Source organism: Myotis yumanensis, unplaced genomic scaffold (genome assembly GCF_028538775.1).
Source record: "Myotis yumanensis isolate MYYU_CA2020_CCGP unplaced genomic scaffold, mMyoYum1.0.hap1 SCAF_10, whole genome shotgun sequence".
In the NCBI taxonomy this organism is placed as follows: Eukaryota; Metazoa; Chordata; class Mammalia; order Chiroptera; family Vespertilionidae; genus Myotis; species Myotis yumanensis.
This window is the reverse complement of record NW_027223761.1, coordinates 54,315,183-54,333,475: the sequence shown is the minus strand read 5'-3', so window position 1 is coordinate 54,333,475 and position 18,293 is coordinate 54,315,183. Positions and strand designations below refer to the sequence as shown.

General features: G+C 34.8%; 1 protein-coding gene across 12 annotated transcripts in view; it reads left to right on the top strand.

The window, feature by feature from the left end:
* PICALM (phosphatidylinositol binding clathrin assembly protein) overlaps positions 1-18,293 on the top strand; it is a 106,460-nt gene that overhangs the window by 70,788 nt on the left and 17,379 nt on the right. For 2 of the 12 annotated variants that reach the window (XM_070425800.1, XM_070425795.1), the window contains exons 13-19: positions 1,063-1,209; positions 9,642-9,749; positions 12,525-12,656; positions 12,760-12,790; positions 12,964-13,063; positions 16,563-16,586; positions 17,994-18,053. In XM_070425800.1, coding sequence (XP_070281901.1) covers positions 1,063-1,209; positions 9,642-9,749; positions 12,525-12,656; positions 12,760-12,790; positions 12,964-13,063; positions 16,563-16,586; positions 17,994-18,053 — 602 coding nt within the window. The remainder of the gene's footprint in view (positions 1-1,062; positions 1,210-9,641; positions 9,750-12,524; positions 12,657-12,759; positions 12,791-12,963; positions 13,064-16,562; positions 16,587-17,993; positions 18,054-18,293) is intronic. The other 10 variants (XM_070425791.1, XM_070425790.1, XM_070425801.1 and 7 more) reach the window with 10 other exon arrangements.

The window sequence follows — 18,293 nt, the reverse complement described above, 5'->3', positions numbered from 1 at the left end:
TGTGGGGTTTGTGGAGCACTTGCCTTGAATTTATTGACTTTAAGGAAAGTATGCATATATCATAGTGAATGAGCAGGTCTTAGGCCATTGCTGCCTTCTTGTTCCTTCATACAGCCTTAGAGTAAAATACAGTGCTTGATACTCTTTAGGTACCACGGTCTTTTTCATTGAGGGTCACAAACTAGAATAGACGACAGGTTGTTGTCTTCTCATTTTTTTATTGTGTTGTAATAGAAAAAGTTATGATACTATATTTTTGCTATTCTTTGTTTTTTCCTCACTCTTTTTACTTAAGGTAGGATAAATGGCTTTCTATCATTAGAATGATGATTATTTTGAATAAGATATAGGTATAGTAAATACCTGATTCTAAAACAACTTTACATATAGAATTTGATAATAATATATATACATATATATACTAATATTCTAGTAGGGAGCAATACCTTTGTTATTTCTTCAATAACAAATAACAATACCTTTCTTTATTTTTAAAGCCAAATCTTGAAAACTCTTAGCTTGGCCTTCAAAGCTGTTTACAGTCTACTAAATGGCCAGTCTTTATCCTCTGTTTCTAATTTTCTTAAAATCCTTTCCCCCATCATTGAATCTTTTCTTCATCTTTATTTTCTTATTTCCTACCTCTGAACTTATACAAGAGTTATTAATTTTTTGAGTAAACAAGCTTTGCCACCAGTCAATACATGTCCCACCTAGAGTGGGGAGCATGATGTAAGATGGATGGCCATTTTACAGAAGCATTTTGTTTATTATTCCTTTTTAACTACCTGATGGTGGCTTCCTAATGCTGGAAAGCAGATCTATTCTTACTTTGCTACTATTAATGGACACATAAATGTTTTTGGTTTTTTTTTTCTGAGGATTCAATTTAAAATATGTTAAAATGCAGTTCTTCCTTCTTGGTGATTAGGTGTTTTTGCATGTAAGGTTAATAAGCAGTAATATAGCCACTACTTTTCACTTTGCATCTTTTGACTAATTACAATACTAATTAATTTACTTCCTTTCTTCATTTTGTTGTAATGCACTTGGACTACACAGATCCTTTCTCTGCTACTGTAGATGCTGTTGATGATGCCATTCCAAACTTAAATCCTTTCATCACAAGTAGTGGTGATGTTTACCTTCCCATTCCTGCAGATGTACCCACTTTTACTACTAGGACACCTACTCATGAAATGTTTGTTGGTAAAGTACCATTTAACCTTTCTTTCCAGTTAATGTTTATACTGCCTTTTTTTTTTTTTTAACCTATCCATTAAGTATTTTTTAAAGCATTGCAATAATTACTTTGAATTTTAATATCAAATTTAAAAATGAAAATAGCTATAATGGAGTGAGGTTTTTACATTGATACTAGTATTCTTGATTTTATTTAATGCAAGTTTTTAGGAAAGAAAAGTTCCTTTAAAGTTAGACTTTTTAAAGTGTTTTGTTCTCTCTTATGTTGCAATACTCAAGCTGTCTAGCATCACACGCTGCATCCTGTCTATTAGTATTAGTTCAGAGAGTTGGTTATTTGGAGAGCTGTTTGAAAAGTAATATCTCTTAAACTTACATACGTGTTCATGTGTGCTTAGATTTTTCCTCTGTACTTGGGAGATAGGCTTGTTATATTAGGAGCTATCTTAGTCTTCCTCCCCCCTTTTTGAACTGTGAATAGTACAATTTTAAATTGTCGAAAATCTATGCATGCCTTTAAGTGTCTCATTTTATTGTTAGCCTTGAGATAAATGAAAAGCGGAGACTGTAAAGCAATTGACTGAGTGACCTTTAATTCCAGTATGAAAATCCATTAAAAGTCAAAATTTCACACCAAAATTGTACAAGAAGAGTAAGTTTTTAAGTATATACAAAACCAAAATGTTTTTGAATCCTGCTAAAAAGATGCTAATTCTGCCTTAAAAGATGGTGAAACTGCTTTTATACACTCCAACAAAATAGCTTAAGGTGACACCAATTTAAATTTTTGATTAAAGCAACATGCGGAAAGTCATCTATGTACCTACACTATGAATACTTTGTTAGATATATCTGAAAGAGAGGGAGGAAGGAAGATGACTCTAGAAAGCAATAGTTAGGGAATTGAGAACGTTCCAATGCAGGTGCTCTGGTTATATATAGTCAGATAACTCCAACCCATAATTATTGATTGCAATAATTCCTTTGTGTCATTGTAATGCATTAAAAATTATATAAAAAGTGATTGAAAGTAAATTTCACATTTTGTTATTCAGAAAATTTGTCAAATGGAGTACCTTATTTGCTTGATAATAGGGGTTACTAGAATTACCTTTGGAGTATTTTTATTTTATTTTTTTCTTACAAGTTTATATTTTCTCTGTTTACTATCTATGAACAAGTATATGTTTAGTAATTATGGCTGTTTGTGTCTTTTTTGTCAGTTTTCTTAATTTGAGATATAAAACAAATATGTCTTTGCTTTGAGGCCATGTGCTATTTTCATATTTTAGGTTAGAACAGTGCATGGGCTTCAGACTGTAACATCTGCTTGCGCCGAAGAGGGACAGAATGGAGGGAAGTAGCCTTAAGTTAAAGGTCCTGGCTATGTCACATTTAAACAGAAGCAGAATAAAAAAATAAATAAAAGCCATTGTTATAGTGTTACTTAGTTATTATTTTGGCTCTTCAAGGAAAGTCTGTAACAAGTTTAAGGCCTATGGATTGACATAAGAGGAAGGCTAGAAAGCAAAGCAGATTAATAAAGTTGATGGCCATATAGTAAAGATTAGTAGGTACATCCTATCCTATATAATAAAAAGCTAATATGAAATCAACCAAATGGCAGAACAACAGGTTGCTATGATGTGCACTGACCACCACGGGGCAGACGCTCAACACAGGAGCTGCCCCCTGGTAGTCAGTGTGCCATAAGCCAGGCTCATGGCTGGCGAGCGCAGCAGTGGTGGCGGGAGCCTCTTTCGTCTGTGCTGCAGCATTAAGGATGTCCAACTGCCGGCTTAGGCCTGCTCCCCACATGGAGTGGGCCTAAGCTGTCGGGCAGAGGGACCCCTTGCCCCCAAGTGCATGAATTTCGTGCACCGGGCCTCTAGTTTAAAAATAACAATCATAAAATTGGTGAATTCACAGTTTTCAAAGACCTCAAGAGAATATTTGGCCTAGCCCTCAACTCTCATACTGGTAAGAGAATGTTATTACCATTTTATGGATGGATCACCTGAGTGCCAGAAAAGTTAAATGCACCAAGATAACTTAGTTATTGGGAGCAAATCCTGAAGCAGGAGACCTGCAGCATTGCTCTGCAGTGCTCTTTCTCTTATGGAAGTACCGACTTACATCCTTATATTCTCTTTCTGAGAGCAAATAGTTCAAATGAATGTTAAAGTATACTCTATTTAAAAATCTGCTAAGTTTTGTCATTAGAGAAAAAAATGTGTTGTTTTTTTTTTTAAAAAAAAAATGAAAATGAGCACAGAAGGAGAAACTAACCATTAGGCATTAGTCCAGAACAAGGGTCAACAAACTTATTCTTAAAAGGTCAGATTGTAGCCCTACCCAATTTGTGTTCAGTGGTTAGAGCATTGGCCCATGGACTGAAGGGTCCAGGGTTCAATTCCGGTCAAGGGCACATACCTTGGTTGTAGGCTCCATCCCTGGTCCTGGCCAGGGTACTTGTGGGAGGCAAGTGATCAATGTTTCTCTCTGTTTCTATATCTCTCTCCTTCCCTTCCACTCTCTCTAAATATCAATGGAAAAATGTCCACGGGTGAGGGTTTTTTTTAAAAAAAGTCAGATTGTAAATATTTTTGGCTGGTGAGCCAAATCATTGTCACAGCTACTCAACTATGACATTATAGTCTGAAAGTGACCATAGAAAATACATAAACATATGAGCTTGGCTGTGTTCCAAAACTTTATTTACAAAGATGTAGTTTGTTGATGCCTGTCCTAGAAGAGGCCTTTTAATAAGATGACTTACAACTTAAAAAATTTCTGAGAAGTAAGTTATGTAATAAAAAAATTCCACGAGTTTTTTTTATTCAGAGTAAGAACATGAAAGGACCACCCAAGGTGTGTCATTCCTAGAGCTGCATTGCCTAATTAGCTACTGACCACATATGTCATTTAAACTTTAATTAATTAAAACTAAATGTTGCCCTAACTGATTTGGCTCAGTGGATTAGAGCGTCGGCCTGCGGACTGAAGGGTCCCAAGTTCGAGTCTGGTCAAGGGCATATACCTTGGTTGTGGGCACATCCCCAGTAGGGAGTGTGCAGGAGGCAGCTGAATTGATGTTTCTCTCTCATCAATGTTTCTAACTCTCTATCCCTCCTCTCCCTTTCTCTCTGTAAAAAATCAATAAAATATATTTTTTAAAAAAAACTAAACGTTAAATAAAATTAATTTTACTTTGTAAGTTATACTAGCCACATTTTTTATTGTTCATTGGGATGTGTGACTAGTGTCTACCATATTGTACAGGACAAAATTATAGAACATTTCTGTTATTAGAAAGTTCTGTTGGCTAGTTCTGCTCTAGAACAGTGGCAAGCAAACTTTTTGTGTAAAGAGCCAGATAGTAAATACTTTAGTCTTTATAGGATACTTAAAATCCCAATTGTATATCCTTCTTCTTTTTTCTTTTCCTTTTGTTTTGTATATTTTTCTTTCCTGTCATTTTTTAAAATAACACGTTTAAGAATTAAAAACTATTTTTAGCTCACATGGGCTTGTAAAAATAGGCCATAGCCTGTAGTTTGCCAACCTCTGCTCTGTAGGATTGAGACCAACACAGAAAAATCAGAGAACAGCTTTACAATACCCTCCAGCCCTTCTAGAGGAAGACAACGATCTGAGGTGATGCTTAGGCGACTAGGTGGCTTTTCCTCATTAAAAGTATACTGAATTATAAGTCAAGGCGAGTGGTTTGTCCCAGCTATGCCATGTCCATGACCTTGTCTAGTCTAGATTTGCTTCCTCATATAAAAGAGGACATTAGAAGACAGGTTAATATTAGCTAAAAGGTCAATTGCTTCATATTTTTAAAATCTAAACAGATACAGTGTTGGTTATTTAAAAAAGTTGTTGTGAATATAATATGTATTTTGTTTATTTTTAATCACTCCATTCTACTTGTATCTGTTCCTCCTCTGTGCTTCTCCCAAATCCCACCCCAACTCCTCGGCCCTGTCCCCACCCTCATATGCCTTGTCAGATTCTTTTTCTGGTGCTCAAGCTTATCTTAATACTGCCCTTACGTGCCATGACCCTTCTGTTGTAGCTGGTTTATTTAGAGGTAGGTAATGGTATCTCTAAAATTCATCAATTTGTATAAAAGGGATTTCCTTTTGTTGTTTTTCTTAAAATGAGTCTCTAAAATATTTGAAGAAAAATACTTTTTTTCTTTTAAAGAACAGATTAATTTTTGCCAGATTTTGTTTCCTTAATTAAACACATTAATTAAATGATTTTTTTGTGTGCATAGGAGTTGGTTATCTTAGTTAAGTTGGCATTAAAAAGTAGGTTTGACACAACTAAAGTATTGAAGTTTTTGACTGGCAATAAGAATTGGACCTGTTTAAAAGTATTTTAAAATGACATATATGAGGGCATTCGATGGAAAGAGAATATGTTTGGAATTCAGTGAATTTAGTTTTGGATTCCAGTTCTCCCTAAACTGTGTGACTTTAAGCAAGGATTTAACCTTTCTAAACTTATGAAAATTGGGATATGTCTTGTAGTATTGCTGTGGGGTTTACATATATGACTATGTAATATCCAGCACTATCCCTGGCACATAGAATTATTATTAAAACTACTATTAAAATCCATCTTATGTATGTAGATCATTTCGTATTTGGAATGTACTTTTTACCTAATTGTTTAATCATCAGGTACAATTTTGAGCACTGGTTATTTTTGAATTGCTTTTATGTTTTAAAATTGCTAAGGGTTGTTCATTCTTTTGGCAAGCAGTTGCTGTGAAAAGCTCAAGAAGTTCATAAATCTTGAATAGTCCTGCTGAACAGAGATATTTAATTACTGTAGCTATAATAATAATTTATTTTTCTACCTACTGGTTTATATAAGATGAGATACTGGGTTTATATAAGATTAGGATAAACTGAAAACTCCTACTAGATTCTAGAATCAAACAAATTGGGATTTGAGTCTTGGTTCCACCACTTATAAAATCTTTGTCTTGGGTAAGTTGTAAAATCTCTGTTTCCTAATCGGTAAAATGAGGATGATAATAGTAACTATTATAGGTTTATTATGAGGTTTAAGTAATAAATACCCTGTTTATGGGGTATTAATAAAATAGCAGTTACTTTCACAAAAAAAAAAAAAAAATGAGGCCTCATTTATTACAGAATTATCACCAAAACTCATTAACAACCCAGCCAATTTTTTTTAAAGGTGTTAAGAATGTTTTTCTGTCCCCAAAGATTGTTCACCTTTTACCTTTTAGTTAATATATTATTGCCCTCCTAAGATTTGCCCTGCAGGGCAGTGGTTTCTAAATGTACATGTACAGAGTGGTGATGGTTAGTGACAGTGTTTCACTGGGCCTTGGTGAAACCAGAGTAGCCAGTTCAATGTAGTGATTATTCCATAAAATTTACCTTAACTCAGAGTCTTAGTTCATCTTTTATTTTTTTGTCCCTAAAATTTCCTATTGAAATGATAATATAAATTTCATACCTTTGTTTTAAGTCACTTTTAAAAAATTAAAGGTTGGCAATCCTTGACAAGTCTCCCAAAAAGTAACCCAGGGACAAAAGGCCATTAAGGTCATAATGAGCATTGAAATATCACAGAACTCTTACCTTGAAGGTATGTATGTGTATTACCAGCCTTTATAAATTACTTAAAAAAAACTATTATTTTGAAAATATGCTGTTGCTTCCCTGGTAGTGAATCAGCTAGTATAACTAATTAAAAATTTCATTTTTACCTGTTTTCTATGTCTATGTAGAGGTACTAGTTCTGGATTACTTTATATACTTTCAAACCTCTTATACTTTTAGGTAATAATAATGTGATTTCACAGATTGGTCCCCCTACGAACCTCAGAAAGTGCTCCTCTCTTTACAGAAAGTAATAAAATTGTTTTTGTATTTCTATAAAAGATAAGCTTATCTCTAATATCAACCAATTTCAGAAAATTGGGAGAAAATTTGATATCCTTACTGTCCTAGTTATAAATTATTGTTCCATGTATTTTCTAATGCTTAGTGACATCATAGCCAAGATATTGTTTCCAGAATGATTTAAAGAACAATATGTATATTTCTTACAGTGTAATGATACCCTTGACATATAATTAAGCATGATAGATTTTTGTGTTTCTTGAGTAAATACATTGATTATTTTTGTAAGGAGAAGAGCCCATGGTATCACATTTCGTACCGCTCAGGAGTGTTCTCGTTTTCACGCCCATGGGAAAAGGAGCAAATCTAGATACTATATGTATATATATATATTGATTCCAGAGAGGAAGGGAGATGGAGAGAGAGAAACACCAATGATGAGAGAGAATGAATCTTTGATCAACTGCCTCCCGCACACTCCCTACTAGGGATTGAGCCTGCAACCCGGGCATGTGCCTTGACCGAAACATCGATGTGAGAGAGATACATTGATTGCTTGCCTCTCTGCATGGGCCAAGCCTGCATCCGAGGTATGTGCCCTTGACTGGAATCGAACCTGGGACCCTTCAGTCCACAGGCTGACTCTCTATCCACTGAGCCAAACTGGCTAGGGCCCATGGTATAATTCTTAAACAGCTTATACCTTAAAATGTTGTTAAATTGGTAAGTCTGTTTAATTTTAGGAATGTTTTCAGGAATGGTCAGATTTATATATTGAACTAGATCCTGGTGCACAAAATTCGTGTATGGGTAGGGTTCCTAGGTCTGGCCGTTGACCAGGGCCGATTGGGGCCTTCCTGCTGGTGGCCAGGGCCTTCCTTCTTTCCACGCTACCCCCTGGTGGTCAGCGCATGTCATAGTGAGCGTTAGAACTCCCAATCTCCTGGTTGAACGCCTATGGGGACACTTTGCATGTTAGCCTTTTATATAGAGAGATTATTTTGTATTTTGATAGTATTTGTGCTGTCACTGTATGACCAATGTCTGAGTTAACAGTATTTTAAGGGTTAAGTACTATGGAAATAAGATCAAATTTGTATATTCTTTAAAAATTTGTGCCATACAGAATATCCTGTGATCTAAAAAATGCTACTTTTAAAGTAGTAGTATTGTTGTGTACTAGATTGTGTGAGTCATTGTTAATAAGTTGTTGTTTCCTGGCCTCTACCTTTGAGGACCTTTTTGGACTTCCCACCAAATCTTGTCCTGCTTTTAACTTTTTAAAAGTTAAGACCAGTATTTTTGGTACAACATCATATTGTAATTCTTTGTATCTTGGTGTAGTGTACATTAAGAATTCAAAGTGAGATTCTGACAGACTGTAAGTCCTTCAGCAGAAAGTTGAAAGAGGAAGAAAGAGAGCCTATATTTAGGACTCAAGTTTAACTTCTCCCTAATAATATAGTTGTTAATCTTCTAATATCAGATTTTCTTTTTCTTTTTCTTTTTTTTACATTCTGGGTTTATAGAATTTAGAGATGGAAGATAATGTAGGAGCCATTTATTACAGCCTTCAACAAACTGAAAGAATTCCTTCTTTGTGATCTTTGCTAGACCAATCTCTATTTGGATATATACTCAGTGATTTCAAAGCTCCCCAAATCATGTGATAGCTCTAATCATTTTAGATTATTTTAATTCTTCTCAGCCCCTAGAAATTCAGAACCTTACCTCACAGAAATACAACCTCACACAATTGAAAACCTTACATTAGTTACCTCAGTGGAGTCTGGTTTCAGATGCATGAACTGGGTGTTGATTTCATAACACTAGAATCAGCGTAAAACACAAGAAAGAAGATTTCCTATTTATGTTCTGGTATTTTAGACCAGAGTTAGGTAAATTAGCATGTTTGATTGTATATATTGTCAGCCCCACTGTTGGAAGCAATAAGTTGAAGTTAGAGAGTGGTGGGAGTTAAGGATGATCTGTTTGTTTTTTAATTTTTTTGTATGTTTTTCTTGGGGGGAGGGTGATATTAGAAAGGCATCTTGACAGGAGGGGGACATAAGGATTAGTGGGTGGTAACTTTCAGAATCTTGTCACTGTCATGGAAGGTGAATTGGTAGAGGAAAAACAACTCTTGATACTAAGTACATTCATCTATTTTTAAAGCAACATACTACATATTTCATTCCCAAATGAGCCCTTACACTGTGTATGTTTTAGATGTGTTTAGTTTTTTTTAACTATTATCAACATTAAGGTAAAAAATAAGCAAGGATTTTTTTTTTCCTATAATGAAACATACTGATAGTTCAACTTCAGTTGCTCTTATGTTTTCTTTGACAGTGGGATGATTTTGTTAGGGAAAATGTAATCACTACAAAAAAGATGTGGTAGTGTAGGAAGCATTCTGCTTGCAGGGCTGGCTTTGTTTTTGCTGTGGGAAATTACTGCTTTTTCCATTCTATTGGTATTATTAAAGAGCTATAAATATAGACTTATTAAAGAATTGAGCATTTTGTATTTTGTTTTTCTTAGGATTCACTTCTTCTCCAGGTGCACAGCCACATCCTTCAGCTGGCCTTAATGTTGACTTTGAATCTGTGTTTGGAAATAAATCTACCAATGTTATTGTAGATTCTGGGGGTAAGAAAAAATTATTAACATTACTATACTGCTCTAATTAGGTTCTGTGTAAGGACAGATAATGCTATTTTTAACATGTGTAAATAGATTAAATTGCAGTAGCCAAAGAAGTTGTTCCTCTCCCTCCAACCACTAGATGAGAGCTTCACGGGACTATTAACTGTTACTCTTTCCTAGTGGCATTTTTTACTCTGGGAAGATTTTGTTTCTCCTAGAGCTAAATAAGAGATGCGGAAAAAGAGATTTTGCTCAGATGAGAGTGCTGAGATGATAGTGGCTTTGTGTAGATTACTCATCATTTTTACCTTTACTGAAAGGAAATTGGCTTTTTTGAAAACTAGGAAAATGTAACCTGGGGTACTTATTGAGATAGTATATGTATAAATAGCTAGAATATATTAAATATCAGAGTTGTGGGTATAGGGGCATTGTATTGTTTTGAGAATGATCCTTTACTATAAATCTGTAGAGCAAGGTTTCTACTTAATTATTTCCATTTAATATCTTGTTAATTGGAAGTTTATAAAATTGACATTTCTATTCTTAACATGGGACAACCTTTGCTTTTGGTTAGTAGTTAAATTCAAGCCATTTAAAGAAATATATTGACACTGGTCTTAATTTAATAATATACAATATTTTGTCATCCAAAAAGAAAGAAGCAAGTAGATATAGACTTTATTTTTTTCCATACACTAGTAGGGTTACAATTGTATTTGTTGATGCATTTGACATTTTCCTTTTGAGTTTCTCTTGCTGGGAAAAGAGATTCAAAAAAGAGACCAATTGTTTATATTTTGTAAACCACCATCTTTTAATTGAATTTATTGGGGTGACATTGGTTAATAAAATTATATAGATTTCAGGTGTATAATTCTGTAATATATCATGTATATATCTTATTATGTGTTCACTACCCCAAATCAAATCTCTTTCAATCACCATTTATCCCCCCTATGTACTAGTAAAGCACCATTTTAAAAAAATATTTTTTTTATTTTATTGATTTTTAGAGAGGCAAGGAGAGGAAAAGAGAGACAGAAACATCAGTGATGAGAGAGAATCATTGATTGGCTGCTTCCTGCACGCTCCCTACTGGGGATTGAGCCCTTGTGCTGTTGACTGGAATCAAACCCAGGACCCTTGAGTCCACAGGCCAACACTCTATCCACTGAGCCAAACCAGCTAGGGCTAAAGCACCATTTTTAACCCCTAGAGTGCCGGGGAGCGCTACTGCGCTCCTCCTGCCTTTCGCCAAAAGTGCCGGGAGCGCTACTGCGCTCCTCCTGCAGTGTCCAGTTCTAAGTCTGCTTTTATTAGTGATGATGATATTGCTAAATATGTCAATTCTTGCTGTGAAGATGACGATTTTGTGGAAGATATTGAATATGTAACTTCATTTACTTGCGATTCAGAATTTTTTTCTTAAACTGCTATAAAATCAGCAAAAATGCCTTGGCAATTTTAGCATAGTTCCTAGGATGTTGGTTGGCACTCAAAGGGTTAATGCTTCCTTTTTTTTTTTTTTTTTTTTTTTTCTTTTTTCTTTTTTCTTTTTTCTTTTTTCTTTTTTCTTTTTCTTTTTTTTTCAGATTCTCTGGTATTCCTAGATTGAACTATTTACTAGTAGTGCTTTAGGGGTTGATTTGATTGGATTATTTTTTACTTTCTACCCTTCGGTAGAGAACCATAAGGGATTTTATTTTCATTTCTAAGCAATGTCCTAGTTTAGTAGATAGTTTTATGCAGTTGGAGTATACTTTAGCAATTTCTCAGGTATAATTTAGGTTAGCTGGTTTTAGAAAGACCCAAAATGATTCATTTTGACTAGCTTCTAATGTACTATTTTACATACACCTTATATTCTCCATTTGAAGAGTATAAAAAGGTCTGTAAAATATTATATTAAAAGAAACTTTTCTTGCCCTAACCGGTTTGGCTCGGTGGATAGAGCGTCGGCCTGCGGACTGAAGGGTCGTGGGTTCGATTCCAGTCAAGGGCATGTACCTTGATTGCGGGCACATCCCCAGTAGGAAGCAACTGACTGATGTTTCTCTCTCATCAAAGTTTCTAGCTCTCGCTGTGGCTGGTTTGGCTCAGTGGATAGAGCGTCGGCCTGCGGACTGAAAGGTCCCAGGTTTGATTCCAGTCAAGGGCATGTACCTTGGTTGCAGGCACATCCCCAGTGGGTGGTGTGCAGGAGGCAGCTGATCGATGTTTCTGACTCTCTATCCCTCTCCTTTCCTCTCTGTAGAAAATCAATAAAATATATTTTTAAAAAAAAAAGTTTCTAGCTCTCTATCCCTCTTCCTTCCTCTCTGTAAAAAAACCAATAAAATATATTTAAAAGAAAAAAAAAAAAAGAAACGTTTCTCAAAGTTTCCAGAGATGTATTTTTTTTTTTACCTGTATTGCTTCAGGTATAAGTGAGTCTTAAGAAAATGTTGTTGGGTAAGGGAGAGAATTGTATTTCATTCCTTTCTCTTTTACAACTTTGGAATAAGTTTACTTGAGTGCTTTCTTCATCCCCTTTAACCTAACTGTAATATTGTCCTGAAATAAGACATTATTTCTGTCAAAGCAAATATAGCCTTCTCAATCAGTTCACTTAAGTGGTGAATTTCTTCTTTTCCCATTTAAGAGTATATTTAGTACCCATTTTTTGGAGGACTTTCCTGGTAAACAAACAATGAGAAAAGGCAGAGATCTCCTTTAGAAAGCTGTAGCACCAGAAAGTTCCTTACAAATCCTATTTCGTCTGTTTGTAACTTTAAGGCTTTGATGAACTAGGTGGACTTCTCAAACCAACAGTGGCCTCTCAGAACCAGAGTCTTCCTGTGTCCAAACTTCCACCTAACAAGCTGGTATCTGATGACTTGGATTCATCCTTAGCTAATCTTGTGGGCAGTAAGTATTCTTTGGATTCTCTAACCTTCTTTAAAATAAGTTGTTTTATTTATTTATCTTTTAAAAGTAGTTTTTAACTGACTTCTTTTTCCCCCTGTCCTAGATCTTGGCATTGGCAATGGAACCACTAAGAAGTGAGTTTTTGTTTGTATTCTTTCCCATATGCCGTTTAGAGGTGGATTTGGCTTTCATCTTGAAAGTGTGTAGAGATGTCATTTACATTTTAAATGATCTGTTCAATCTAAAGAGATAGTAAAGAAACTTCATGATAACAGAACTTAATATTGTCATTTATCTTTATTTAAAGTGATGTAAACTGGAGTCAGCCAGGTGAAAAGAAGTTAACTGGAGGATCTAACTGGCAACCGAAAGTTGCGCCAACAACTGCTTGGAATGCTGCAACAGTGGTGAGTGAAAAGAACTTATGATATACTAACACGAATAATTTAGGTAAAGAATGTTTTTAAAGTGATGGACATAAATGGAAAGATTGTTATTGAGTTTTAGAAGTATAAGTAATTTGTATTTAAGGAGGTTTAGTTGACTATATTTGCAGCTACATTTAAAAATATTTTTTATTTTTTAAAAATATATTTTTTTATTGATTTCCAAGAGGAAGGAAGAGGGAGAGAGAGATAGAAACATCAGTGATGAGAGAGAATCATTAATTGGCTGCCTCTTGCATGCCCCAAATTGCAGATCGAACCTGCAACCTGGGCATGTGCCCTGACAGGGAATTGAACTGTGACCTCCTGGTTCATAGGTCGACGCTTAACTGTTGAGCCATACTGGCCAGGTGCAGGTACATTTTAATAGCTAACATTTATTTAAAGGTTACTTGTGTCAAGCATATTCTAAGAAATCTATATGGTTTTATTTTCTGTAATCCTCAAATTAAACTTAAATGGTAGCAACTGTTATTGTCCCCATTTTACAAATGAGGAAATGGAGACACAAAGTTAAGTACTTATGTCCAGGATCACAGAATTCTTAAATGATTAGATGGGTGTTTAGAATCCAGATAGCCTAATCCCAAAGTATATGCCCTTAATCACTACCCTCTACCACTGGTTTCAAATTTATTATTCATTTATCTAGAACAGTGATGGCGAACCTTTTGATCTCGGCATGTCAGCATTTTGAAAAACCCTAACTTAACTCTGGTGCCGTGTCACATATAGAAATTTTTTGATATTTGCAACCATAGTAAAACAAAGACTTATATTTTTGATATTTATTTTATATATTTAAATGCCATTTAACAAAGAAAAATCAACCAAAAAAATGAGTTCGCGTGTCACCTCTGACACGCGTGTCATAGGTTCGCCATCACTGATCTAGAACATAAAATTTTTACTTTTTTCTGATCTTACCATTGGTAAAGAAACTATATTTGCTTGGCTTTTAGTAATTGTCATATAATGCATACAGTTGATTCTATTTGCTGCACTTATGTTCTTGAAGTCACCCGAACATGCTAGGTTCACACACACATACATATTTGCCCAACAATGGTTCAGTATTTACTAATTCAGTCTTAGGGTGACTTTAAGAACACAAGTACAGCAAAACAACTGTTGACACTAGAGAATCAACTGTGTGTGGGTATAATCATGGACGTGCGCACACACCCACACAGACACACGCACACACACATCTTACCTAGATTACCATAAATCCTAAAAAAAAAACAACTTGTTCTGGTAGATTTTATATTTTTTATTTTACAAAAGAGAAAATGAGGTTTAGAAGCAACCCCAGTAACAGGTGCCAGAGTTGAAATTCTGGTTCTGTCAACTGGCCCCAAAGCCAGAGCTTCTTGCTTCTCACTACTGCACTGTTCCCTTCCTTCTCCATCCTCTCATCATCTTTATATTAGAGCTGAAATCTGGCAGAGTCTCTCTTGTTCAACTTCAGTTGGTAACGAATGCCCAGGGAGACAAATTGTTCACCACTCTACATGTCTATAAATGACCTTAAATGACCTCAAAAGTATTTACAAGCATTGATTTTCAGATTACAAATAAATTTTAGCAAGTAGATAAATTTGCAAATACAAAATCCGTGAATAATGAAGATTAATTGTATATGTTAATTAATTATCATATAGTTATGAAGAAGTTCTGTTACTGTTTTTTAATTACTCTAAGTTGTAAATATTCCAGATTAGCTTTATGGGTTTACTCCTATCCTTGGTCAGCTGCTTTTTTACCATCCCTATAAGTCTTCCTGGGTCAGAGAAAAGCAATTTCTTTTTGTGGAAAATTTTGAAACATGCTTTCTTGTAACTGTACTAATAGCAGCATTTTGACAGCGCAAGCTACATATTGAATTAGCCTTCCTGTTGTCACTAGAGACTCCGCATTATCCTTGTTATAGCTACTTGTTATTAAATCCCTTTCAGAACATTGCCCTGATTTCCTTACATTAATCATAAAATAGTGTGCTGATAAAATTTTGTGGGACATTATCTAAAGAATTCTGTTATCTTCAGTCTTCATAAATAGATAGTAATATTGATTTAACCACCTTTTTAAGGCAGTAACTTTTCACTGATAGTCATCACTACCATCACTAAAAATAAAACCTTAGATTTAAATAGTTTAGGTTTGCCCTAACCTGTTTGGCTCAGTGGATAGAGCATCAGCCTGCGGACTGAAGGTCCCAGGTTCGATTCCGTTCAAGGGCATGTACCTTGGTTGCGGGCACATCCCCAGTGGGGGGTGTGCAGGAGGCGGCTAATTGATATTTCTCATCAATGTTTCTAACTCTCTATCTCTCTTCCTCTCTGTAAAAAAAATCAATAAAATATACTTTAAAAAAATAGTTTAGGTTTTACACACACATAGGCACTATCTTGAGTCTATAAAAAGTACACTCCTGGGGGTGTTTGAACAGGTGATTTTTTTTCAAGTGCAAAGCAGCTAGAAAACAGATTTAAATTGAAATCCATCTCTCTGACTCTGAATCCAGTGTTTTCCGCACTCTAACACACCTTACTGACTAGGGAATGGCAGGAGGTTAGGCTAGTGGATTTTATAGCCTCAGGTGTGAATTATACATTGATAATATATGAGGAATGATGTAAATCCAAATGCTGATATGAACATACAATGGATATTTTATTTTACATTGAATTAGTATTAATCCATATGAAATATTAGGAGTTTGTAGATAGCAAATTACCTAAGATTGACTATTGGAATATAATAGGCATCTAACGATCTCGAATTTGTGTATAAGTTGATAAGAGCAATATTTATGGTGCTGTGTCATATATGGTGATGTGTATCATCTTTTAAGATTCTGTTAAAATATTTGTGTGTATGTATTTTGTAGAATTTCTTTTTAATGACTAACATTTAGGGCTGGTGATGTGATTACTACTAAGGGTAAACTGCTGCTTATTACATTTCTTTACATTTCTAATCTTTTTATTAATCCTTAAACACTGTCAAGGTTTTACAATTTTTTAAAAATTTAAAACATTATTTGGAATTTTATTAAAATATATAATAATGTTATACTACACATCTTTTAATTATGCTTGTTTTTTTCCTAGATGTTATATGATGCATCCTTGTTATTAGAGACCCCACCTTGTTAGTGGATGCATTGAATTTTGTACTATTGACACTACTGATAGGTTTTATGTTTAATGACACTTGTAATCATTAAACTATTATGTATGCAAGGGGATAATGCCAAAGACTAAGTTTCCCTTGTCAACCTTGATAGTGTTTTAGTATAGATGTCTTCCATTAGATACCGGAAATATAAGGGATTCTAGATAGTTAGTGAATGTACATGTGAACTAAAATGCTCTCTATGTATTTTCTGTTGTGTAAGTACTTGTTCTAATCCAGTGTTATTGCATTATGTAATTGTTCTCCCTGGGAAAAACAGAATGGCATGCATTTTCCACAATACGTAAGTGACCAAAAACTAGCCTTTTTGCAATAAATTGGCATGCTATTAACCACTGCTATAGCAGAATCTCATAACCTTTCAGCTATTACTTGTTTTCACATTCAGATTTTCAGTGTGCCAAAAATTCTTCCTAGCATCTACTGATTTCATGGGTGTGTTGCAGAATTGATTCTGATGATGGCATGGGAAATACAATTTTTTTTTCTTGCTTAATATTCTGCCATTTGCTGCCAGATGGCTGGGTGTCTGTGTGTGTATCTTTGCTGCCACTATGCACTTGATGACTTCTGAATGAAGGGAAATGTTGTTGATTGTGGTAATGTTGAAAATAACAATTGCATGAAATCTTACAGGCTTCTGCTGTACTTGGCAGTTTGTCTTCTGCTCTTGCAGCTCTTGGTTTTTAAGTAGGGAGAGACCAATAAGTCCTACATGCTCACCCAAATACTAAACTTCTAACTATTCACTTTAGTTATGCTTCATTTACCTTCTCCATGCGTATGTTCAGATTGCCATATATTTCCAGTTTTTTTTTTTAATGTTTTAGCAGTGTTATTGGTCTTTCGCCTGTATTCAGTTTTAGTTATCATTATAAGATAACACACACAGGGAATGTTGTTAAGACAGCAAATAATATCTAAAATGATTTGTGCTAAGAGATATATTTACAGAGCATGAGTTAAAGGAGGAGGAGACCTTCTTAGTGGTGGGTAGTTCTGTTAAACATTAAAGCATAAACAGATTTAAAAATTCATTGCTCCTCAACTTTGCTGCTTTGCAGAAGATAGTTTAAATAATTTATGGAATTAATAAGGAATGCTGGTGTACATACTTTGTGTAAGAGCTGTGTACTTTATAGAAATAGTCATACTTAATAGTGGTTTGAACTCTTTGGGGTTCTTGAAAAAAGTGAATGAGGTCCGTAGAAATTAATTTTTTGGAAGATCAAATTGTTCATTGATTTGGAACCTTTAGTTTTTTTCTTTGCTTGAAAACTGGAAAGCCTAGGAAAACATTCAGAATTTATTTTTCTGGATAAACATTTTTTATTATAGTAAAATACTTTAAAGTTTAGAATTATGAATATTTTTTAAAATCTGAAGATTTTTGAAGCTGTAAAAGCCTATTGAAATCTTAGATCATTGTTTAAGTAGCTAAGTTTAAATGGTATTTTTTTTCTTTCTAATCATTCTGATTTTCTGCTAATTGCAAGGCACCTTTTTTTCATTGAGCATTGAAAGTTTTTTTTTATTATAGTTGATAACAGTTATTAATGATCACATGTGTCACATTTAATCACAGCTGTCTTAGCAATTCTTTTAGTGGAACTACAGCTATTAATTCCTTAAACTCAGTTGACATACAGGAGTTACACTTTTTTGTTTATTTTTTCTTTTACTATTTCAGGCACCCCCTGTAATGGCCTATCCTGCTACTACACCCACAGGCATGATAGGATATGGAATTGTAAGTATCCTGTATAATAAAAGCCTAATATACTAAGTGTCCAGTCGTCCTATCACCTGTTCAACCAATCAAAGTATGCTAATGATATGCTAAGGCTGCTCAACCGCTCGCTATAACATGCACTGACCACCAGGGGGCAGACACAACGCAGGAGCTGCCCCCTGGTGGTCAGTGCACTCCCACAGTAGGAGTGTCGCTCAGCCCAAAGCTGGGCTCAAGGCTGGCGAGCTCAGCAGCAGT